This window comes from Psammomys obesus, unplaced genomic scaffold (assembly GCF_907164565.1).
Source record: "Psammomys obesus unplaced genomic scaffold, mPsaObe1.curated_primary_1811, whole genome shotgun sequence".
NCBI classification, from domain to species: domain Eukaryota; kingdom Metazoa; phylum Chordata; class Mammalia; order Rodentia; family Muridae; genus Psammomys; species Psammomys obesus.
In genome coordinates this window covers 6728224-6754460 of record NW_026586463.1, presented here as the reverse complement: position 1 = coordinate 6754460, position 26237 = coordinate 6728224, and the positions used below count along the sequence as shown (strand labels likewise).

General features: G+C 43.2%; 1 protein-coding gene across 1 annotated transcript in view; it reads left to right on the top strand.

The window, feature by feature from the left end:
* The window catches only part of Zswim6 (zinc finger SWIM-type containing 6), a 163239-nt gene extending 150754 nt beyond the window's left edge, over nucleotides 1–12485 (top strand). Inside the window, exons 10-14 of the mRNA XM_055601934.1 lie at nucleotides 3162–3297; nucleotides 6005–6162; nucleotides 6776–6939; nucleotides 8496–8577; nucleotides 9849–12485. Coding sequence (XP_055457909.1) covers nucleotides 3162–3297; nucleotides 6005–6162; nucleotides 6776–6939; nucleotides 8496–8577; nucleotides 9849–10711 — 1403 coding nt within the window. The 3' untranslated portion in view covers nucleotides 10712–12485. The remainder of the gene's footprint in view (nucleotides 1–3161; nucleotides 3298–6004; nucleotides 6163–6775; nucleotides 6940–8495; nucleotides 8578–9848) is intronic.
* The last annotated feature ends 13752 nt before the right edge of the window (nucleotides 12486–26237 follow it).

Below are 26237 nucleotides of genomic sequence, written 5' to 3'. Positions count from 1 at the left end.
TCTGGAGCCTAGGAGTAGCCGGCACAGGACTGGAGTAGTCACAAGTAGGCTGTGGCTGTTTCTATACATATTAAAGATAACTCTATTAGTGAGTTAACTACGTAAGCCCATGGAGTTCTTCATGCATTTATGCTCGTTATAGGAGTCAGGAATTTCCTAGCAGACCCACACACCTGAGAAGAGTAACTACTGTATTGTTGCTAAGTGTGATGCTCTCCTGGCTATGGCACTGGTGACTTAGAAATTTAAGAACTTTGTGCCAATGTCAGGGTTTTGTTATTTAGTACACTTGAATTCAGGGATTATAGTCATTATTAATCAAAAGTAATTTTGTAATACCTGACTTAGTGTTTTACTTGTGGAATACGTATTCTGACTCTGAGTAATAAAAAGATGATGTAGTGAACCTTTGGAAGGGAATCGAGAAAGACTGAAGAGTAAGGGTAGTCTGCAGTGTAGACTGCTATAATTTGACCTGAAGTACATGGACCTGGAAGTTTGGTCACCTGGCTGCTGGACCAACATGTGAGAGACAGATGATGTAGGCAGAGGGTGTTTATTTCCCATAAGGTTTTGGAAATTGATAAGAGACTGGAATACAAGACTAAGGTGTTGGCCAGTTCTGCCTCTCAACAGGGCTGTGTTCCTGGTGTGAAGAGCTCTGTCCTCACGTGACAGATGAAGCAAGCTATTTGGCATACTTTTCCCCCCTTCTTATAAAAATTAGTTCTTGGAGAATGTTGAGTCTTCTGTCTCCTCCTTCAACTCCTCCCAGATCTCTGCCCTACTTCGTTACCCACCAAGTTTTGTGTCCTCTAGTCTGTGCTGCTCATATATGCTCTTGAATGCACAGCCTTCCACTGGATCATGGTAAACCTACCAGGAGCCATACCCTGAAAGACTCTCCTTTTCCTGGCAGCTACGAATTGCTAATAGCCTTTTACTTAGGGGTAGGACTTCACAGTGCTGTTCTCTTCCCCTACCCCATGCTGGAATTATATCTGGCTTGAACTTACCAAGTTCCTATGTATGCTGTCATAGCTGCTGTGAGTTCTTAGGTAAAACTGCACTGCTGTGTCCAGAAAGCCATGTAGTCATCATTGCCTTTGGCTCTCAGTCTTTCTGTCCCCTCTTCCACAGTGGCCCCTAATTCTTGAGAAGAAGGAAGTGTGATATAGGTGTCCTATTTAGGCCTGATCATTTCAGTCCTTTATTCTCTCCACTTTGACCCATCTGGTCTCTGTTGATCACCATCTACTTCAGAAAGAATCTTCTGTGGTGAGGGCTGAACGATACACTAATCTATGATTGTAATGATAAATCATTAAGAATCAATTAATATTGGGCAAATCATTCAGCAGAGTAACAGTTGTAGGTTCTCCTCTGAGGGCTCTGACTTGTGTAGGCACAGGTTCTTGGACTCAGGTTTGCGTTTCAGCTTGTGGAGCAGGCCTTAAATATAATCAGTAGTGGCTGTTTACTCCCATGATGTTCGTGCCACCGTTACACCAGTGGGTGGGCGTATTTTGCTAAGCTAGTCATTATTGAGGCTTGAAGAGCTCATAGCTGAGTAAAAAGGCACTAATCCTGTTTTTTTCAGTGTCCTGCTCTTGACCTCATTTAAGTGTAATTCTTTCATAGAGTCTTTCATAGGTTTCATAATTCTTCCATAGGTTCACTGGAGTAGGGGCTTTACTTCATGAGTTTGGAGATTCATATACATTTAGTTCATCACAGTAACTTCAATACTATGACTTTGTGAACAAAGGGTATACATGTAACACTGTATCTACTTTTCACAAGTACTATTTAACTAAACATTTTCAGATGTCTTACAAAGATTAGTAGATTTAGCAAAATTGGAAATTTGTCATGGATTATAGTTTGTTGGACACAGTGGCACACACCTGCAATCCCAGCACTTGGGGAGGCAAAGGTAGGCCGATCTGTGAGTTTGAGGCCAGCCTGGTCTACAAAGTGAGTCCAGGATAGCCAAGAAACCCTGTCTCAAAAAAGAAAAAAAAATTACAATGTGAAGTTATCTATGATTTTAAAAAATATTTAGTGAATAACTTAAAAATGCTAGCCTGAAATTTTTATTATGAAATGACTTAGCTCGTTCTAGAATGACCTAGAATGTATCGTGCTCCTACCCAAAACTGAGTTCAGTAAACTTGTCTCACTGTTTCTTCTGAACTGCATTTCTTGTATTCTAAATTCTTTTCCAGACTGGTTTTTCTCATGGAAAACAAACGTATTGTGTCCTCTGAGCAGCAGTGTCATGGTTCATAATTCTAGAAATCATGAAACAAATGTTACCCAAAGGTGACATGGAAACCAATTTATTAAGCACTTTACAGTAACTAAACCTCAGAGCACCTAAGTGCTGATTGTCAGAACTAACCACTGTGGTTTCCTTTCAAAGCTCACGTCACGTCTGTACTTCCTCTGAGAGAAGCATTTGGGGAGCACACGCGGGACCAGTGCTGCCACCGCACCTGTCAGAATTTACTAAGAAATGAGTTTTGACAGTTTAAATGTGATTTTGCTTTCAAAATTGGCCTGCTGGAGCTCAGAAGAGTACATTTTCATTATTGTAATGTTTTTCTTTGGCTTATAGTGAATACCAAATGGGTAACTTGTTGTTAATCACTTTATGGAATTACCATTTCTGCTTATTAGAAACAGTAGTGTAGAAACAGAGTCTGTGCTGAGGGCTCAGCATCCTCCTGCTTGTGAAACTGAGCTCTTTGCTGGACCTGGCACGTCTGTGTTGGTCCAGACACAGGTCCCATAGTCGTCTTGCATTTCCACATCTGGATACTCAGTTAACATGTACTGAGAAAGACCTTTCTCCGTTCTGCAAGGAGTGTGCTTCAGAGGACCTCTCTATGGGAGGTACTTGTATTGAGTGTGGCTCTGCCTCTTGGTTCTGTGGTTCTTATTTTAGCAGTGGAACACTTGGGGAACTGTTGATGACGTGAAATCTATATTGGGTAATGTGCCCTCAGGAGCCTTTTGACTAAGAATTCTTTTTTCCTTTCACCTGTTACTTAGTTCAAATTCTTTACTCATTTAGCTGTAAAGAATTTTAAATACAGTTCATAAGAAGTGTTAGTTTGTTCTTTTGGAACGTAAACTGTGTATCTTCTCTTCCACAGCTGGACCATACAGTGGTTTAGGTGAAATAATCCATCGGGAGAGTGTTCCAATGCACACATTTGCCAAGTATCTCTTCACCTCTCTCCTACCTCATGATGCTGAACTGGCATACAGAATTGCACTGAGAGCAATGCGGTATGTACCCACAGCCCACCCCAACAGAAGCAATCTCAGTCCCCGCTGAGAGAAATGGCCATTAGCTGACCTCATATTCAGCCATGTTTCTTAGGGGCATCGGACGAGCTAAAGACACTATTTATTTGCTTCCTGGATTGCTGTGAGGCACTCTGCTGTATTTTGATTTCGCTATAAAGTAAAAGGAGAACCTTTCTTAACTGCTGTTCGACTACGGCCATCATAGCCTTTTCTCTTAATGGTAGAATGTGGAACTAAAATCACAATTTCGGAACAGTTTAATCACAGGATGACAGTTGACCGCTTCCTGAATAATCAGTTGTTTTAAAAAAGAAATTTTTGAGCATGGGTAAATAATAAATTCCCTACAGTGAGTATGCTAATTGAGGAAAACTTTCATACTTGTGACCCCACGTTGCAGCACCAGTACAGGAAGGCCTGCATTACTAGGACATCAGTGCACAGCTGGAGGCCAGATGGGCTGTGTCTGTGGTAAAGGAGTCCATGTTAGGCATCTCAGGATCTGTTCACTCTAGTCCACCGCCCCCATCTCCTTAGTAGTTTGGGTCATGGTGGTAAAAATGATCTCTGCCAACTCACTTGTTTATTCTTACTTCCCTTTGAAAAGTTAATTCACCAAATAATTGCTCTTAATATGAATTTGTCCAAGGGTGATACTTACTGATGTGCTCCTAATAGCCTGTTTTTAAATCTTATATTCAACCTGTCCAGCCTGAAGAGCCTGATGGGGACATCTGCCACTCTTAAAGCTTTAGCCTTTTCCCTTTTGCTTTTTGAAATGAATAAATCACTCTTCTGTTCTTAATGGAAAGTTCAGATTACATATTATAATAATAGACTAGATAGATCTAAAAGCTTGAGTATGTTTGATCCCATAAGAAGAAGAAATTTTTCATCCTTGTCTGTAATTGATATAAGATTGGCACATGAATCCTTGCCTAAAAATTACCAGTGTCTCCAAAGTTACTCTAACATCTATCTTGTATTTATGTAAGTTCCATGTGCTAATCATTTGTACCATTGTATTTCTGCAAGGTTAGGGTAGTCTGTGTGTGTGTGTGTGTGTGTGTGTGTGTGTGTGTGTGTACACACCTGTGTGGTAGTGTTCAGGGCTGGTATATAATTTCATATACACTTTTGACCACGGGAGATATCAATGATTTATTAGATAAACCTTTTAATCTGCGGATCTTTAAGTTGCCAAAAAGTAAATCAGTAACTAACATGAGCAGTAGTTTCCACCATAAAATTGCTTCATACCATTTGGTCTATATTTTAGAGTACACTTTCATGAGTGGACTTAAATCCCCATTTTTAGAAGCTGTAATAGAAGCTTTCTGGGGGACATAATGTTCACCTGTACACTTTGTCTAATCCTAAGAATTCCACTGGAAAGGAACTTAATGTTATGATCCACAAGGTAGTATTGCTGCTACCACTGTAAAGCTAAAGGGTGAAGTTGCATCATGCTCCTGTGTGGTCCTGGCCTATGTGAAGGATCTGCTATCCTGAGGAATGCCTGGAATACTAGCAAGGGGCTACTAGCAGGGTACTGCCTTCTGCTCTCTCTTACCTACTCCTAGCACCCTACCTAGAAGGCCTTCCATGCATGGGCCATAAGTAAAGCACTGGAGCATTTCATGATATCCAGGAAGTATGGAAGGAGGGAGGAGATGTAGCTGTGTGCTGGCTTCTTAGCCCTGGAAGAAAAGGTTGGAGGGTGGGCAGCTTCCATACTTAACCTTCTCATCTTCCAGGGCTGTTGACTACGTTCCTCTCGAGCAACTCCAACAAGTGTCTGGCAGGGAGACAGGCATTCTTGAATCTTTTCAGAAGCTGAATATAATAACATCCTTGCTGAAATTCTTACTTCTTCATCCTCTACCTCACCACACGTTCTAATGCTAACATCTCTTTGATCCTAGATAAAAACAGTGAGTGAGCCATTTTGCTTCTATGAGCAGACCTGGGGCCAGCATCATTCTCTGACTCTTACTGTCAGGGTCCCTAACTCTTGGTCCATAGTCCTTAATACTAGTGGGCTGAAGAAAGCCCATGTGTTGATTACTCTTACAGCATTATTTCAGTTAGAGCTACTCTGCTGATCTCTTTGGTACATGCTATTAGAAGAAATCACTAATATGATTTGTTTTCAAGAACTGTTTATTGTCAATATAGACTGAAGTCAGAAATCATACTAAATTCATATTTGGTTCTGTTCAGCCTCTGGTTGATAGAACATAGGCTAACTTCAAATTCCAGAGGTCATAGGAATGACTTCTGTTAGAACTTACAAATGTATAAAAAGGAGGCCATTTTGTTTCCCTTCCCTTTATGTTTTAATAAGTTAAGATTTGTATTTACCACTGTCTATTGCATTATCAGTCTTAAATATCCATTTTACTCTTTTTTTTTTTTTAAATGAGTAATTAAAAAACAGTACATGGAGATCAAAACTCGTGTTTCAGAATTCTTGGGTCTGGATTCCCCTGAATATCATGCGCTTTTTGTCAGTGCTGCTCAGGAATGAAAGAAAATGCTGTACAGTCCTCCCCACACCCCAAACTCAAGCTCCAGACAGCATCTGTCTCCATAGCATCTACCCGTGATGCTTGCTTCCGTTACGCTGTGGCCAGGGTAATGGACAGTAGTAACTGCCTGAGCCTTCTTTACCTTCTCATTACAGGTTACTAGTATTGGAATCTACCGCTCCGACAGGAGACCTCACCCGCCCCCACCACATTGCATCAGTTGTTCCCAACCGGTACCCTCGTTGGTTCACTTTAAGCCACATTGAATCCCAGCAGTGTGAGCTGGCGTCCACCATGCTCACTGCAGCCAAAGGTAATTTCATTTCTGAAAACCACATCATTTTATCAGTTAACACTGGCCTTTCTTTTCATTCAGAAACCCTTTTTTATTATTGTTTTTAAAATCAAATTTTCCACAGTAGAACTATTATCAAATACGTTTCAAAGGATTTTTTTTAAAGATATTAACTTTATGTTCCTGAGGCAAATGGATGCTACTCATTTGAGCCTGGCGTTACCTTTATTGACCTATAGCATTAAATCATTGAGATTTAGCAATAGAGCAAAAGATTTGACTAGTTTTATTGTCCTTGAAATATTCACTCCAGTACATAAGCAGAAGGTAGGAGAGCTGTTTGCTGTCCTGTGTGAATTGCTTCCCACTTACATGTACTTTGAGTCACTGATTGTGTGTAGGCCGGTCTGTATATGAAGCTGAGATTCATAGACTCTGTGGTGGTTATGGGACACTTAGTCATAACATCTGTGCCAGCTGTGAGCATAGATTAAATGAACATGCGCTTTTTGTTTTGTGTCCTTTTGTCCTTGGTATGTGCCTCTATGTGTAGTTCCATGGCTTTTCCCTATTTCCGTTGCTTCACCTACATTTGACTCAGTTTGATTTGTTTTTCCCTTGTTCATTGCAGGCGATGTTCGGAGGCTGGAAACAGTATTAGAATCCATCCAGAAAAACATCCACTCCTCATCACACATCTTCAAGCTTGCCCAAGATGCATTTAAAATAGCAACTCTTATGGACAGTTTGCCAGACATCACTCTGTTGAAAGTGTCTCTGGAATTGGGCCTGCAGGTACTACTGGTTCTTCTTGCGGCACCATGGTCTAAGCAGCCCTCTTAGGGCTGTCTTCACTCTGGCTTTCAGTGGCGCTAGAGCCCATGTGTGTTGCACGTTCAGACAACACTACCATTCAGAGCTCTGGTTACTTCCAGATCAGCCAGAATTAGTCTGCACTATAGCAGCCACACCGATGGAATCCTTATATGTGTTCCTCAACTTTAAAGACATGTTTTTCTTACTGATAGCTTCCTGTTTCTCCTGTGGAGAATAAGTGGAGAAATACGGAGACTTGCATGAAGCCAGCACAGGCAGTAAGGATTCAGTTGTAAGGGTTGACTTTTTTAGAGGCAGTGTGAATTTTTATTGACGTTTGCATCAGAGTTCTGTCTTCTTTTTACAACAAGGAAACTGGGTAAGGGCAGGGCCATCAGCTTGGTTCCGGTCTCAGGCTGCTGCAGAATACAGCAGCGGGGACATTTGGAGTCATCTCCCAGGTGTTGTTCCATTCCTCACACACCCTGCACAGGACACTGTTCATACCAGGAACCAAAGCCTCTTTTGACTTTCTTCATCAAACCTGTGCTAACATTTGTGTTCTCGCTCATTAAAAAGGAGTTATACCCTATCTAAAGCATGGGAATTAGAAGGCCCTGATTAGATTATTGACTTGTTTTCTAATAAGTCATCGATCCTTGCTTTCAGTGATCTATTAATAATGTTTAGTGCAGTGGAAAATGCACATGCCACCACAGCGTGAGGTGCTGTGTAAGCAAAGATGCAGAGACTGCTTTTAAATATGGTTTAGAATTTATTTTCTTAAACATAAATTCTTGTTATTTAGTTTATTTTGTTACAAATTGCCTTATCCTTGAGGGTGTGATGTAGAAAGAAACATTAATGTGATTCTGCTGCATTTTGGGGATTCTGGTTAGATGGTAGATTAGTGAAACCTCACCCCTTGCCTCATTCTTTGTAGAACCCAAGAAGCCCATGTGTGCTCTCTCAGGCTTTGGGGTGCTAGGTACTGGATATTTTTACGAACCTGAAGAGGTGGATAAGTTAATCTTAGAAAGTTATAATAGAATGTAGGAAGGTGAGAAATCAGCTGTGATACCAAAGATGGTTTCTTTCTGTAGATCTGAGGTGACCATCGTAGTCAGAGATTGAAGGAATGACCAGAGTACATCTTTACCCACATGTCTTTTATTATTATTATTAATTCATAAGAAACCTCAGAACAAAGTCCTAGAATACTAATGCTGGGAAGGAGACTCACACAAGGAAACATAAGAATCACACAAGAAAAGACATTTGGTGACTTTCCTGGGATACCACATGTGACTACTGAACCCAGCAGAAGTAGTGAGCAGGCCTTCTAGCTCCCAGACCAGAACAAGGCCAGCAGGGGAGGCCAAGGCCAGCTCAGACAGATGTGTAGGTCTTCACTCTAACTCAAGAGCTCTCTGGCCCTGGAATCTGCCTAGTAGGTTATACTGTGGGATGAATTTGATTTTTTCAGTATTGACATGAAATTATGTTTAAAACATTTTGCTACCCTGCCCTCATAGGTGATGAGAATGACACTGTCAACCCTCAACTGGCGACGGCGAGAGATGGTGCGGTGGCTGGTGACATGTGCTACTGAAGTCGGTAGGTGATTTTTGGAGGGAAAGCCTTATGGGTGCTCGTGGTAGGACTTTACCTCACATTATGAGAAGCCCCTGCCCCTCTAGCACACACGTGGTTCTCTTCTCTGCTCCAAGCCCCATCCTTACGTCACACACACTTCTCAGCTCTCATGGCAGGCAGCTCTGGGCTCGTATTTAAATGGAGGGGACCAGTGAGTGAGCACTTTTTCTCGGATCCTACAACACCTCGGTCCTCTGAGGCTTCTCTTCATCTGAGCAGCAGGGGAGGATGATCAGCCTGTGTGATCGGGATGGGCTTTGACGCGTGTGAGAAATTGTGGCGTGTGAGAGAATCCTCTGAGTGTTCATCAGCTGTGATTTATAGGGTCCTTGAAGCAGGACTTAAGAAACTGCCCTGTCACAGACGACAGAGGTGGCTGTTGAAACTGCAACTGGTTAAACTTTCCTCCTATTCGCATCACAAAAGGAAGCACACCTCTTACTGGGAAGACAGTACCCTGAGTGTCTAGACACTGACAGGAGATACTGCAAAATATTCTTACTATTCTTTCAGTAATGTGTAAATGTTATTTTGACAATTGTGAATTTGATCTCAGCATAAAAATTATTTTTAGATTATTAAAGTGCTGTGTTGCTGAAACAATATAAAGGTAACAGGGCTTTTAGAACTCCCCACACCCTGCCGCCTTAGCAGGGTAGACACCTACTTTGTGCAGGTAAGATCTTTGTACAGATGGTTAAAGCCTTTGTTTGCAGTCATTTCCAGCACCTGTGGCATCTGCAGGTCCACTTGTACTCACTCTTTTTCTCTTGATTGTGGGTGATGTTTTCTTAATTGAAGGCCTTAAAGTTTTGTCACATCACATGTATTAAGTCCCTTTTTGTGTGGAGTTTGCCTCCCTTTTTTTTTGGGGGGGGGGACTTCCAGTTCTGTGGTGCATAACTGACAAGTGGCCCCACTGAACGAGTACTCATTAGTAAAAAAAAAAAAAAAAAAACATTGTCTGAAATGGCAAGCAGTGCAGTGCAAATACCAGGCACCAAGAGGATTGCTTCTTTATTATAAGTTCATGTTCCTTTCAGGCATTCCACAGAATAACAATGCATGTAACCTTCTAAATGGCTGCTCCCAGGCACATCATGGTCAGGGTTTCTGGCCTAGCTAATGTTCTGTGATGGGTAACAATGCAAGTGTCAGTTCTGAAAGTGCAAACAAAGCCTTTATCCAGACTTCCTGTTGGTAGTAAGAGGATTTGTTTACGTTCCTTGCAGGTGTTTATGCCCTGGACAGCATCATGCAGAGCTGGTTTACACTCTTTACTCCCACTGAGGCCACAAGTATTGTTGCGACTACTGTGATGTCCAACAGCACCATAGTCCGCCTCCACCTGGACTGCCACCAGCAGGAAAAGCTGGCCAGCAGTGCCCGGACACTGGCATTGCAGTGCGCCATGAAGGACCCGCAGAACTGCGCCCTCTCTGCACTGACCCTCTGTGAAAAGGATCACATAGCTTTTGAGACGGCGTACCAAATTGTCCTCGATGCTGCTACCACCGGCATGAGCTACACACAGCTCTTTACAATAGCACGGTACATGGAGCACCGTGGGTACCCCATGCGGGCCTACAAGCTGGCCACACTGGCCATGACCCACCTCAACCTGAGCTACAATCAGGACACACACCCTGCCATTAATGACGTTCTGTGGGCCTGTGCGCTTAGTCACTCCCTTGGTAAGAATGAGCTTGCAGCTATAATACCTCTGGTGGTCAAGAGTGTCAAGTGTGCAACGGTACTGTCAGACATTTTGCGCAGATGCACTCTGACCACTCCTGGCATGGTGGGACTTCATGGAAGGAGGAACTCTGGCAAGCTCATGTCACTGGACAAGGCCCCCTTGAGGCAACTCTTGGATGCCACGATTGGGGCCTACATCAACACAACGCACTCACGACTCACACACATCAGTCCACGGCACTATAGTGAGTTTATAGAGTTCCTCAGCAAGGCCCGAGAGACCTTCCTCATGGCACACGATGGACACATTCAGTTTACACAGTTCATTGACAACCTGAAACAAATCTACAAAGGCAAAAAGAAACTGATGATGTTGGTTCGGGAGAGGTTTGGTTGATAGAACTTGTATGGCTGGGGTGGGGCGGGGGGAGGGAAGGTCTGTTTTTACTTGAGCCTGCCTTTGTACCCTTTTTAACTTAAAGAACAGAGCCACACGGTATTCCATGTGTATAGTTATATTGCGTTTGCAGACTATAAATTGTCACGTTGTGAAAGTTTGTGTGTTTTTTTAAGTTTTTCCCTTTTTCTTTCTTTTGTTTTTAACTTTTTTTTTATTGGTTTGTGTGAGAGAGGTTGAAAAGGTTTGGTTTACACTGAGTATATGTTGTCAAGTGGCAGAAGTCCACATAGCTCTCCTGTTTTCTGTATACGTTCACAGCCTCAAAAAAAAAATAATTGAAATGGCTTTAAAAACCAAACAAAACACCTCCATCCTGTGATAAGTACCTCGAATGGATTCAGCTTTACTCCTTTGTAACTCATCTTCACCTTTTCAGCATACTTAACCAACCAACTAAACGAAATACTAATAGTAAAAAGGCTGACCCACGTGGCTTTGCAGTGCTGTTCGTCCAGAAGCATGGCACACGATGCTTGTGCATGTGGAAACTTAGCGACTGTCAACATACATTCTCAGGGATTTATCCAAAAAATTAAAAAAAAAAAAGAATGAGAGCATTTATTGTACTGTATATATATTATAGTATATGTCTGAATATTGAAAATATAACATTAACTAATTTATAAAAAATATTCTATGTAATGCAAAATACTTGAAGCTGCAGTAGCTTGGTTTTAAACAAAAACAAAAAAATGGAGAGAAATCTATCAGAAGGACTAAAAGTGCGCCTTGCTTCGGGGTTGGCTCGGGCAGTGAACTCCATGCTGGGCATCTGTGCAGAGCCACCCTCCGACTGAGTAGTTGGACAGACCTATCAGGAAGATTCTGTACGTATATGTATCTGTACAGCTTCTGTATACATACATATATGCACACACAGACACCAACCACTCCACCACACATGCTTGTAACAGGCACTCGAATAAAGAGGGACAATACACAGCCCGAGCAGCAAGCCTTAGCATTAAGAATATACAGTATGCCAGAACTGGGGTTCGTGCCTCCTAGCCTAGGAAACTTAAAATAGCCTTTTGACACAAAACGCAAAATGTTTTCCAAAACAATTGACATGATACATTACGCCTTTGCAGTGAGCTAATAAGCTAACGTTTGTGCACAGATAACATTATATATATTATATATCTATTCTGCATAGGTATTTTGACTTTGTGCAGGACAGAAAGTTGTGTAGGTATGACTGTTCTACTTTTCAGTTCTCTCTTTTTTTAATATATTTTATTTTCTCTAGAATTACTCAAACAAAAGCAGCCTTCTATCTTGCCTTGTCTTAATGCTTTAAAATAACCAAACTGGAGATCTAACTACCAAACTGTCCATTATATTATTAAAATACCAACCTTGGTTACAGTGTAGTCTCTTTACTTTAGCTGATGGTTCTGTAACCTTGTGCTTTTTAAAGCAACTTTATGTTTTGGTGCAAAAGTTGTCCCGTGTCTCTTGTTCCCTCCATTAGAGAACATGCTAGAGGTATGTTTGTAGGTATTTTTGTTTAGAAGAACTATTTCATGCGCTCCATTTTATTTATTATAATAGGTAAAAAGAAAAAAAAAGGTTGTACTTCATCACTCATGTAAACATGCTCATGAAGTTGAAAGTAATTAAGATTTGATACACTGATATCAATTTATTTATGTAACTAAATCACTGTTTTATAAACTTGTTAATGATCAACAATTTTTGTTTTGATTAAAATTAGTTTTTTTGAAAGTTGATTCTGCCTCCTTTCTCGTATATCTCTTGCTTTATACTGGAACTGGGTGATTATTAATTAGGTTTTACTGCGTCTAAGTATTTAATAACAATTATACTCCTCCACTAAATATTTATGCACTGTATTACAGGCTCTTTCTTAGGTCCAAGAGATGCATTCAATGGTGAACAGAACTGGAGCCTAGAAATTACTGTCTGTTTGGTGTAGAAAATGACCTCAAAGACAAAAATGAGGCAGTACCTGAATCATTTTCAGCTATACAGTTCATCATCTCTCCCTGACCAATAACTATAATTTAAGGTGCTAATAAATGCTAAGGTTGTGGGGGTTTTGAGTGTATGTGGTTTTAAAGGAAATTACATAACTAGGTAAATTCTATACATTCAGTACTACACTGCCTCTATCAAAGATCTGTGTACAGAAAGGTAGTGTGTATATGCATGCATTTTAAAACACCACAAAACATACCACTCAGTATATACAGCTCAGTGCAGTATTTTAACATTCTGTAACAGATCACCAGAAGTTTCTCAGCTTGCAGAATGGAACAAACAACAGCTCCTTCCCTCGGTGCGTGATAAATACCAGTCTACTCTATTGTTGGGAATTAGCTGCTTGGGATGCCCCTGCTAAGTGAGTCTATGTAGTTGTCTGTCTTCTTGCAGCTGACGTATTTCTTTTAACACAGTGTTCTCCAGGTTCATCCGGGTTGAAGTGTGTGCCAGAATCGCCCACTTTACAAGCTCGGCTTCGTCCCCTCATGGAGATCTACCACACTGTTTACTCATCCACCAGTGGACATTTGGGGTGCTGCTACTACTTGGCTGTTGTCAGCAATGCTGCTTTTAACTAGGGAGGTATTTCTTGGAAAGATTTTTTTTTATTAAGTGGATGTGGATACATACCCAGAAACAGCATTAACAAAACAGGGTGGGATTTTGTGTTGTTGTTGTGAGGATCTCCAATTTTCAGAATACATTCCCTTTTAAATTATTTTTAGTCTCTTAATAACTGTTCCTAAAGGAAGATTACAAATGTCAGTAAGTTAAGCCAGTAGGTAGAACTGAAAGTAAATGAATCTATGGTGACGACGTCAGATGTCCAAATATTGCCTAGTAGAAATAAAACCTATGCAGTGGTACAGACTTGCCTCCTTTTGTAAGCTTATTCATAGTTTTGTAGTTAATCTTGATAAGGGTAAATACAAGTTTTTGTAAATATTAGAACATTCCATAATGAAGTAGACTGCCAAGAGAGAGCTGTGGTATCAAAGGAAGAAGATATGTGCCTTCTAGTTGCCAAGAAGTAACTGTACTTCCTGGTGAAAACTAGTCTTGTTTTTATGGACCATCTTTACAGGGAGTGCTTAGGATGCTCATGAAACTTTTAGGTGAGTGATGGAGAAGCCAGTTCTGTACCTCCAGCCCCTCAGTTCTTTGTTATCAGCAGTCCAGCAGACAAACCAATTTACTTTTCCCATCTCTAGTGGTCTGGTGATAGAGAAGACATTCTGAGACTAAATTTGAATAACAAGAAGGAGAAATAGAAGTAACAAATTTAGATCGTCCAGAGGCAAAAGAGTTGACTCCTAATGGGAGCTTTTATTTGTTACATTCTTTGAGGATGAGTGCTTATTTGAGGATGATAGTTTGGGGGTGATGACCATCAAATACTACTTGTCAACTGAATAAAAATTGAGACAAATATAGTCATAGTGTTGCGATAGTACAACAAAATAACAGAATTGAGTGTTTTTATTCTCTTAAATATTTTTTCACTTTTTTAAATTTTTATTAATTACAGTTTATTCACTTTGTATTCCCCCTGTACCTCCCTCCTTCCTCCCCTCCCAATCCTACCCTCCCTCTTCCCCACCCGTGTCCCTCTCCCAGTCCACTGAAAAGGGAGGTCCTCCTCCCCTTCCCTCTGATCCTATTCTATCATGTCTTCATCAGAAGTGGCTGCATTGTCTTCTTCTGTGGCCTGGAAAGGCTGCTCCCCCCTCCGGGGGGAGGTGATCAAAGAGCAGGCCAATCAGTTCATGTCAGAGACAGTCCCTGTCCTTATTCCTATGGAGGCCACTTGGATACTGAACTGCCAGAGGCTACCTCCGTGCAGGGGTTCCAGTCCATCTACATGATGGTCCTTGGCTGGAGTATCAGTTGAGTGAGGTATCCCAGAAACAGAAAGACAACACAGGGTATATACTCACTCATAAAGTGGATACCAGGCATATAGGATAAACATACTAAAATATGTACACCTAAGGAGGCTGATCAAGAAGGATGACTCTGGCTAAGATGCTCAATCCTCATTCAGAAAGGCAAAGAGGATGGACATTGGAGGAGGGAGAAAACAGGGAACAGGACAGGAGCCTACCACAGAGGGCCTCTGAAAGGCTCTACCCTGCAGGGTATTAAGGCAGATGTTGAGACCCATAGCCAAACTTTGGGCAGAGAGCAGGGAATCTTATGAAAGAAGAGGGAGATATTAAGACCTGGAGAGGACAGGAGGCCCACAAGGACAGCGACAGATCCTAAAAGTCTGGGCACAGGGGTCTTCTTTGAGTTTGTTATATATATATATTATATATATATATTATATATATATATTATATATATATATTGCTGAAAAACTTAAGGGGAAATAAATGGTCAGAAGATGGAAAAATAGAAGGACAAATGATGTAAATAACCTGATATGCTTTAGTAAGAGATGTGTAAACAGGTACAAATATTCACCAATATGGACAAGTTCAATGTAATTCAGGCCAAAAAAGGAAATGTATTTGGTAAGAATGGTCCATTCAGTAAACTCTGTAGTGTAGGAGAGGCAAACTTGAGATACAGGATTAATGCAGAGCATGACTCCTGCAGAAGGAGATATGCAAACAGTTCACTGGTGGCAAATGTCACAAAGGAAGGGGAAAGGTAGATGGTCCAGGAAGACCTGATGTGAGACATGAACAGCTTCGTTGAGGGAAATGAGGGAGTTGGCCAGGGAGATGTATGAGGCACCATGTTCCATATGGTGGAATTGTGGAAGGTTCTAGAATATCAGCAAAGTTACTTATGGGGCAGATCAGGGTGAGCGATGAGGTGAGCATAGAGAAAGGCAGAAGGCGGGCTTAAGTGGTGGAGATGTTCTTATTCCTAGAGGGGCTTCTAAGTCACAGCAAAGCTTTTCTCCTTGCCGGTTCCAAAGTGAAGAGGTCATGATCTGGCGAGGAGGGCGAGAAGCCCTTTGCTGGCTGCTGTGTGGTCAGGTGCACAAGTAAGAAGCAGGGAGATTAATTAGGCTGTTGTAGACAAACCATTTGAGTTTGGACACATTGGGCTCAGTGGAGACACCAGCAGTTAGAGTCTTTGCGTGGCAGAAAGTGGAACCACATTCTGGTTTTAAACGCGGTGTGTTCCAAAGAAAAACATCAGAAATGACTCCCTAGATTCAATCTTCAGCTGCTGGGAAAGGTTCAATTAACTGAAATAGAGAATATGCCAGGGAACAAGTTTCAGGAGAACAGGCATTCAGTGGCGCACACCTTAAAATCTGATGCCGGTAAGACCTAATGCAGCTGTGCCAGCAGGTAGTTTGGGATAAAGCTCAGAGTGAGAAAGCATCTTCAAAGCTTGTTTTTAAGTGTTTTATAAGTGAAGATGATTTGATCCAAAATAAAACCCTAAAACATGTTATTTGCCTAATTGAACTGTTACTAGGACATTAACCCACCCCCAACGGGGTCCCATGGTTGCTGACCAGTAAAATGTAGTTTCTGTCTTGCACTGGGCCCTCTGAGCTTATCAGAGTCTACACTTGACTCCAGTCTTAACATGATTTTTCCATATGTGGAAAACATGTTTATGATCATCATCACATCTTCGGGTTAATTCCAACATTTTGGAAAAAGCCAAGAGGCCTTGTTATGGCAGGTAAAAGGGAGCTATTTACTGGGAGGTGTGAATCCCAGAAAGCCTGTCCGCTGCTGTGAAAATCCTTTGAGTCTTCTGTACCTACAGCAACTGGAGCCTTATGAACCTTAGCAGTTGCTTGATTTCTCTGTGCTGTCATTTGGCACGGATTTCACAGTTGCTACATTTTGAAGAATATTAGTTGCTTAAAATTCAACTAAAGCTCTAGGCCCTGTTCCTCTGTGCTTTCCCCCACCCGTCTATCTACCTCCTTTACCTCCAACTTCCTATTGTGAATTTTCAAACCTACGGGAAGGTTGAAAGAGTAACGAACGGAAAGCTTCAGTTTCCTAACTGTCAGTGTGAGCTGCTGTGAGCTTCAGTGACCCACATTTACAGCTCAGGCCTGGGCTCCAGGCCCTGTCTGTGTGAAAGCCTAGGCTCTGCTGAAAGCCATGACCGCTCTGTGGGGCACCAAGGTCCAAAGTGACAAAGAGCAAAACTCCCTCTTCTCAGAGCCAAACTGGAGAACCTTCCTATTGGAAGTAGGAGGAACTATGAAGAAGGGAAGGAAACAAAACAAAACACTTCTTTTACAAAAATAAATTTCCCTACATAGATAAGTATTAAAATTCAATGAAGAGAGGTTAAAACAGGAAAACCTCAGATCCACAGATAAGTCCTGTCTTGAAGAGTGGAGTCACAGGCTTGTTTGGAGAAATTTGCTTTTCCTCCATGCAGGACTTTTCAGTGAGTCGCTGCCTTGTAAACATGTTCTTTTGAGAAATGCACACTGTCGAGCACATGAAATCTCTAGCACAGTTGGATCATTGCTTCTGCTTTAGAATGAACAGTGCACTGCCCGGGTCCACAGACACCAAAGAGATGGGCAGGGTTAGTATAGTATGTATGGATCCTGCCATAGTTTCGATTACCATCACTGGCATGATAAGCGCCCTTTCATGTTTACCATATACAGACCCTGTTCATACACGTCACGTTGGTGAATGCATTTGCTCAGTCTTGTATGTGTTAATTATTACCATCCCAAGTTTACCCATGAAGAGACGAGAACACAGGTTACCCAGAATCACGCGGTACCAGAGAGCAAACAGCGACAAGCCCTGGCAACTGTCTTCAATCCAAAGTCATTCCTGAGTGGTTCATGCTCTGTTGCTTCTTGTGGAATTACATTTATTGATCATGTACTGTGCCTTAGAACTGTGGAGCCCAAATATATTACATAGTTCCAGCCCTCTAGAGAACTTGCTAAGATGAACTTAAAAATGGGCGAGCGAGATGACAGCTACCCCAAGTTTTCAAATTTTTGCAGAATGGAGCTATGTGATGTGACATTTTACCATTTTCCAAGCCATACCCTCCCCCGACTTTTCTCTCTCACCCCTCCTCTGTGGTGTGTTTGTGTGATCATACCAGCTCACCTAACATTCCAAACTGAACCCTAAGCACCACCATGTTTTCCTTTGCCAAATCCTAATTGACTAGTCTGGATTTAACCACCACATCTGCACCTTAGCTGGTGTTTAGCAAAGATTGGGGTGAGGGAAAGAGCAAGCCCATTAATTTTCACATTAGCAAGATATATCTAATCCCCTTAGTATTTGCATTGCCTCATCCATTGGGGATTTTAAAAGTGTGGTCCATGAACTACCTGCATTAGAACTATCAGAAGGATAGTCAGACATACTAATGCCTGCTGCACAACCCAGACTGAGTTATTAGTAAGGGACTCAGGGTTTTATATAATGAAGTTTAGTTTTAAAAAAACAAAACTATTTTGCATCCAACATTTACTCATGTTACATAAGGGGTAGCTGAACTACAAGGTGGTCTGGAAAAGTAGCTGTGTGGAGTGGCCTCTGGGCAAGACCAGATCCCAGCCCTATCGAGGGAGCCTAGCCACCTGCTCTGTACCTGTCTCCATTGGGAACGCCTCCTCCCACCAGAGAAGCAACATCTGAAAGGGAAGGGAGCAGGCTTCTGCAGAGGCTGCAAGTATTCATGAGAGAATGGCTGCAGGCTGGACCCAGCCAAGTTTTCTCCTGAAGGAAAATATTAGTGGAACCCAAAACATTCAGCAAAAGTTCTTTTGAAACATCTTGGGTGGTGTGGCTTCCTGGAAAAATTCATACATACTGGCCTGAACACACAGCATCTAAACACACACACACACACACACACACACACCACGAGCATTCAGAAAGTCTGCAAACTTGCAAGGCAGGAGCCTCCCTAGAAATGGCACTGCCAAGCCCCCAAGCAGCCCCGCCCAGTCTGGCTCACAGCTGAATTGCATCTGCAGCCCCCGCTTTAAGCTATTCTACCATGCCTGATGATCGAACGCCTCTTTGTTTTGTCTTTTTCATGTCATGCCTCAAACCCTCCCATCTCCTCACTGGCAGCCAAACAAAGTCACTGAGTATCCATATTGGGGACCAGTAAATTTAATTTGTGGGTGAAATTCCCTAGATCAATTTTGATTGCTGTCACTCTAGGAGATTTGGGGGACTCAGGACCAATGATGATGTGTGAGGACTGTTTCTTGAAACTGCCTAGCAGAGAATTCACATTCAAAGTCTATTTGCCCGTCAGGTCCAAATGGATTTTCTCCTGCCTAGTGATGAAGGGAAGACGAAGGTGGAGGAAGGAAGTGGGTTTCTGTCTTCACGACCTTCTCCTGTGCCTCTGTTTGAAGTTTCTTTGACAGACATGTTGTCTATAAAGAAGTGACTTTGAGGCAGAGATTTTCTTTCTCTGAAGCCCTTCCGGGACACACCCAGAACTTTCGGAGAAAAAGTGGATCCCTGCATTTGCAAGGCAGGTCCTCATATTGGGTCCAAGTGGTTCTGTACCTGCTACGGGTGAGTCGGATAATTAAGTGGCCTGCTTGGGTACAGAAAAGAAGAGCCAGGCAGGCTCGAATGCCATTGTCTTCTCTTTCAGCATATGAAGGTGGGGCTGAAAGTGGTGGTGGGAGGCTAGACATCGACTGTACGCGTCATTCCTTGGGTGTTGTGCATACCAACCTTGTTTTTGTGCTGGTCTGGAGCTCAAAGACTAGCCAGTGAGTCAACCCGGGAGTCTGTCTGTGTCCTCCTTCCCAATGCTGCAGTTATAAGCAAACACCGTTATGTTTGGCTCTCCTGCCTGGGTCCCAGGGATCAAACCCAGATCCTCATGGATCCACAGTAAGTCCTTTATCGACTGAGCCATCTCCCTAACTACCTATCTTTTGTTTTCATTAAGTAGGCATTTATACAGGGACCAGAGGGGTTTGCTGAGACTGAAGCATCAACCAAGGACCATGTGTGAACTGGACCTAGGCCCCCTACAAAGATGTAGCAGATAGGCAGCTTGGGCTTCAAGCGGGTCCTCTAGTAAGGGAAGTGGGGACTGCATTGGACAGGACTCACTTGCTAACTTTTTGACCACTTTCCCCTGGCTGGACTGCCTTGACAGGCCATGAGGATACATTCAGTCCTGATGCAACTTGATGAGCCGGGGTAGATGGGAAAGGGAGCTCCCGAGAGAGAAAGGGTGGGGCCGGGAGGGGAGGAGGGAAGGGGATATAAGGATGTAAAGTGAATAAAATAAGTGAGAAAAAAGGGAGGCATTTATACATTTCTAATCTGATTGTTCCCGCTGGTGCTTCTGGCTCTGACAGTAAGGGAAACATACGCTTTCAACTAGTAGTCACTCACGGTGCCTGGCTTGACTCTCTCATTAAAGCCGGAATGCTTCTCTTTGCATGTGTGACGTCCACAAGCCCTTTAAGGCGGCAGTAAAACATGTTACTTCAACTTGAACAGGATGGGAATCTCGGAATGAGTAGGTGGAATCAGGACACTGGGAGCTTTGCCCCGCAGGAAAGGTGGTGTTACCAGTGATGGGTCTCTCGGTTGCCTTCTAAGTCCTCTGAGACCTCACTTGCCAGTGGGGTTGTAACATGGGGTCTGAGCTCTCATGAATACTTCTGCGAACAGGTATCACTGGGGCTCTGCCCTCTCACAAACCAAGCAAGCCTGGCTTGTCACCAAAAGCAAAGAAGAAATGCAAGAGCAGTGGCTGGGGTCAGAGCTTAGGGCTGGAGGGATTGCCTAGCGGGCACAAGGCCCTGGGTTTGCTCCTCAGCTATACCCACCCAAGAATAAACAAACTCTCAGTGGTATATGCTTGTAATCCTAGCACTTAGGAGGCTAAAGCAAAAGAATCTTAAGGCCACTCTGGGCAATAAAGCAAGACATTGTTGGGTGGGGGGTGAGAACAGAGGGAGAAAGAAAGGAAAGAGGAAGGGAAGGAAGGAGAGAGATAGGGAGAAAGGAAGAGGAGGGGAGGGAGACAGGGAAAGAGGGAAGGAGGAGACAAGAAGGAAGAAAAAAAGAGAGAAATGTAGGGCAGGGGTAGTCTGCCATTTGATATCAGCAATTGACAGATATCTAAAAATAAATGAGGCTCACAGTATTTGAATGGGGTAACACACTAAAGAGGATGAGGAGGTGAGTGTTCATACAGTACCTAATTGGTAACTGCTGATTTCTGAAATAACACATTGCTAAGATCACACAGATTTTGCCGTTGTCTGAAACTCAGGCTGGCCTGGCCCAGGGTTATCGCTTGCAAAAGGCTGGTCCAGGGAAGCTAGTCTCATTGAAAGGGAACAATCAAGCAGGGAGTGGTGATCAAAAAAGGAATCAGCCCAGGGTCTATTCAAATGTGTTACAAGAGACACGTGAAAGAAATGCTAAGAAAAAGAAATGGTTAAAAAGAAAAATGCAGGCCTCAGAAAAATGTGGTCAAGTAGATAAAAGCCTTGATCCTATTTAAAAAAAAAAAAATGAATTCAAACAATGTGGCACCCCAATCTGAAAGCTCAGAGCAGAGAATTAAAAGCTGAAGGAAAAGCAGCTATTATCAGCATTATTCACTCCTTTGTCAGTTCGCAAACAGACCTTAACATGTGTCCAGCATGATTCAGAGCAATTTTCTGTCTTAACTCACCCATCCTTACAACAGCCTGAGGTGAGTGTGTGCTCTCCCTTCACTCGCTTAACGATGAAGAACCCAAAGTCAAATAACTTAACCAGAAGTGCATTCCAGCAACCACGACTCGGGAGTCCTTGCTTCTAACCACTCAGTGACATTGGCAAGGGGCTGGGAGAACCCACAGAACAGCCATAGCTCACAAGGGAATAACTACTGCAGAAAAGACAGGTATGGCAGAAAGGAAAGGGTGAAAAAGCAATAGAATGAATTGGAAATGAAGAGTTTGGCAATAAAGAGGTGAAAATACTAGCCAGAGATGTCAGTCCAGTGGTATCTCCAAACACTCTTCCTATAGAAAACCTGCAAACTGAGAATAAAGGCCCGGGTTCCATGTGGGTGCTTACAGAATAGATTCTTACCATGCCCAAGGAGAGCTTACCTCCTCAGATCACAGAATAGCACCTAGTCTGCACAGATGAAGAGAATCCCAAAGGTATCTGTGTAAGGACAAAGTCGAGTTCACATTAAACTTCATGGTGATAACACATTGGAATCACAAAAAAGACAAGGTAGGGGATCTAAGAATGTCCTACCCAGACAGCAAGTGAACTAGAGACTCAGCAGAGGGGCTGAGATGGCTCAGTAGTTAAGACATGTACTGTTGCAGAAGACCCAAGTTCAGGTCCCAGTAACCATACAAGAAACTCACGACTGCATGGAAGTCCAGCTCCGTGAGATCCAGTGCCCTCCTCTGGCTTTCACTGACAGGCTGTCATGCATAAAACACGTGAACAAACACACATGCACATGATTAAAAATAAAACAACACCACAAAAGTGGGTGATAAGCTTTTTCAAATACTCCAGGAGAAGCAATGCTGGTCACTTTGTGAAGCAGCTACAAGGTTAATTTTTTTGGTCAAAGGAAAAATTTCGGCTAGAGAAATGGTGGTGAGCACTGAATTATTCAGCTGTGACCTAAAGGCTGATTGGTAAGTGTGGTGTCCCTTCTCAGTTCGGAAACAACGTTCTGTAAGGACAAGCTTCTGGAAAAGAGACAGAAGATAAGCAGCATGTGGTGGCCTGAACAAGAATGGCCATCATAGGCTGGTGGATTTGAATGCTTGGTCACAAGCGAGTGGCACTATTTGAATGAATTAGGAGGTGGGACCTTGTTGAAGCAGGTGTGGTCCTGTTGGATGAATTGTGTCACTGGGTGTGAGCTTTGATGTTTTAAGAGCTCAGACCGACCCAATGGCTTTCTCTTTTCCCGATGCCCTCGGACCCGGATGTAGAACTGTCGGCTTCTCCCGCACCACGTCTGCCTGTGTGCCACCAACTTCCTGCCATGACAATAATGGACTAAACCTCTGAAACTGTAAGCATTCTCCAATGAAAGACTTTCTTTTATAAGAGTTGCAGTGGTCATGATGTCTCTTCACAGCAACAGAACATTGACTAAGACACAACAGTTTTCAACTATTTTAGAACTGGAAGTCAAGACTGGGTAAAGACAGATGAATGCAATAATATAAGTACATTTAATTGCAAGCAACTGGGTAGTTGTTGAGTAACTGTAAGATGTGCTGGTAAGCAGAGAACAAGCAAATCATATGTGTGTGTGTATGTACATTAGCATTTAATGGGTGAGAGGATTATACATGTAATAGGCTTATAGATGCATAGATCATCTCTTGAAAGCTACATGAGCATTTTCAAACGATCCTTCCCTATGGGGAAGAGATCTGTTTGGTTATAGTACAAAGCTAGGAGGGAGAGTTTCACTTTTATCTTTGGAATCTTCAACCGTTATGCCCTTCCTACACAAACTAATAATGGGTTGGTTTTTTGTTGTTGTTGTTTTGTTTGTTTGTTTGTTTTTAGGATTTATTTATTATTTATATAACATTCTGTCCTGCATGTGTGCCTGTGCACCAGAAGAGGGCACCAGATCTCACTATAGATGGTTATGAGCCACCATGTGGTTGCTGGGAATTGAACTCAGGACCTTGGGAAGTACAGTCAGTGCTCTTAACCTCTGATCAATGGTTATTTTTAACCCAGGCTTTGATACATGTTCATAAGCCTCTGGTCTACACTGGGTTTTGTCCTTTTAACCTCTTTTCCGAGTCACTGTGTTTCCTGGCATATTTGGTTCAGCTCTGAGTTCACAGTGCTTAACTCCAGGTGATCCACCTGAGTCCACCTGAAGAAGCAAATGCCACCTTCTTGCCACAAGCCTCTTGCCAGGGCCCCTGCACTCACATGGAGACCTCTACTGGCCTCTCAGATGAATGTGCACAACTGGAGAGAAAGACACTTGTCCCAAGAAGGCTAGGGAAACTGATGTGGACCACGGAGGGATTTGATAAAAGTAGCTGACTTTTTTATTCTCTCTTACAGAAAACCTGTAACCTCCTGAGGCAGACCACTATGCACAAAAAGAGCTGAGCTATGGGCAAAATGGCCTCTTTCTTTATTATTGAATCCAATGACTCAATGGAATCCTCAGACTGCGGCAACAGGAAAAGAGTTAGTGATGAATTGTTCCAAACCACTGCATTTCTATGCATCTCACAGAATCCCGGGCTTCCTGAATGGGCTGATGGAGGACCTGTTGCCCAGTGAGGTCAAAAACTGGCTGCTCACTGCTGGGTGATTAGTTGCCTCTTAAATCTGTAGGTACACACAGGATGCTTCCCTGCATCTGACTTTGACTCCCTCTTCATGCCAGGCGACGCTCCCGGCATCTTCCCGAAGGTTCTCTGGGAATAGCGTTTTTATCTGGCTACCGGCCAGACTGGAAACTGCTTCGGTTCTGTGGTGTGAAGTCAGACAGCTGTGTCAGCAAGGGAGGGATGGCAGTCTTCAAGCCTGCAATGTCGTCCTCGCTGTCTGAACCTCATGGTCTCCGGGAGCCACAGCTGTGCAAAGTGCCCGGCCTTCCCCACCCTTCACTGAGGCATAGTAGGATAAACGCTGTATTTGGAATTTTATGGCCAATCTCCTAACAGCTTTTGAGACTGGGGTTTGAAGTTTAAAGAAGTTTTAGCCTTGTGCCTGAGTTCAAATCTACACAGTCTGTTCAGCTGGGTCACCATCCCATTCGCCCTGCACTGAAAGCCTTTTGGGAGCTTATCATTGACCACACCTCTCCGTCCTTGTCTCTAAGCTTACTGCCATTCTTGAATCTTAAGTGGGCTGGCTGAACTGGAAAGCATGAGCATATTTCACTCTTCTTTCCCTCTCTCTCTTTCAGAGTCAAAACAAGTGAGAAAAGACACCGTAGAGGAAAAGACTCCAGCACTGTGGGCAGAACGCAGATGTGAACCACATCCCCTTTGCCCTCTAAGGCCTGGGAGACAGTGCTCAGGGGGCATTGAGAAAGGAAATCTTTGGAAATAGTTGGGATAGATGAAATATTTGATGCTATGGATGATGTAAGCAAGACCACCTCTTTTCCTCCAGCTTCGTGGCTTAGACTCTTTCCCTTGGGGCTGGGGAGATGGCTCAGGGAACAAAGCATCTGTTTTGTAGATGTGAAGACAGCAGTTGGGACCTTCGGTGTCCACATCCATAACGGTGAGACTAAGATCACCACAGCACTTGGAGGGCGGATTCGGGAGGATCTCCTGAATAAGATGGCTGGCTGGGCTAGCAGTATCGGTGAGCTCCTGACTCAACCAAGGGATTCTGGCTTCAAAAGATAAGGTAGAGCACCATCAAGGAAGACCCTCTGATCTCAGGCTCAGGCTTCTACACGCATGTGCACACACATGATGTACACCTGTATGCATGTGACCCCACATACATGCAAACGTTCATACCTGCACATACACCCTATGCAAAAAGATAAAATATATTTTAATAATAATGTAATACAACTCTATAGATTCAGGTGGCTCATTAGGGTATGGAAGCAATCTTTAAAGGGACTGCCTTTACTTAGATCTCTGAGGGGCTGGCTTTGAAAGCACCCCACCTCCAGCCTTGTTTTTGACACTCCCCGACCTCTGCTGTTGGAGCTGATATAACCTCCTTATTTGCCATGAATTGCTGAGCAAGGTTTAATCAGGGCACAGAATAACTGGGTATGGTGTCACCCAGGTTCATAGCACGAGGTTGCTACTCATGCTAGCTCTTAATTTACTTTTTCTTTAAGACGGTGTCTCAGATAGTGAGGACCTTTGTACTGGCTTGGTTGGGATGGATTGTGTGGATTCCTGGGTTGGAGGGAGCTTCCTGTCAGTTGTGTTTATCAGGAATGGCTCATGGGGTGTCATAGTGCTCCTGAGCCCCTGGAGAGCTGTCCATGACCACACTCCTATCACGGTTGGGCTTGGAGAACCACACCTGTTCTAGTCTTTACTCAGAAAACCTGGCACTGAATAGCTCACAGAACCCAGAGGTTTATCTCACCTGGATCCGGGGAAGCCGAAGACCGAGGTTTCAGTATGCTTGCTGTCTGGTGATGGCTGCAGCTCTTGGCTTCCGAGATGGCCCCTCGGTGGGTCCGCTTTAGAGGGAAGAATGCAACATCCTCCCACAACAGATGGCAGAATGGCTACGAGGCTCCCTAGGTCAAACCCGTTTTACGAGGGGACTAATCCATGTCTGAGGGAGGAGCTCTCATGTCCTAGTCACCTTTTGAAGGCCCCGTGTCTTACTATTATCAGAGCAGGAACTGCTGAAGTGTGGAAAGGACGTGGACCATCCGGAGAGTATTGCTCTGCACTGCAGCAGCAAGTGATGGGCTGTACTGGCCCAGCTCCCAAGCCTGCTTCTCTACCAGAGGAAGCATGGCAGGAGGGAGGTCTGCG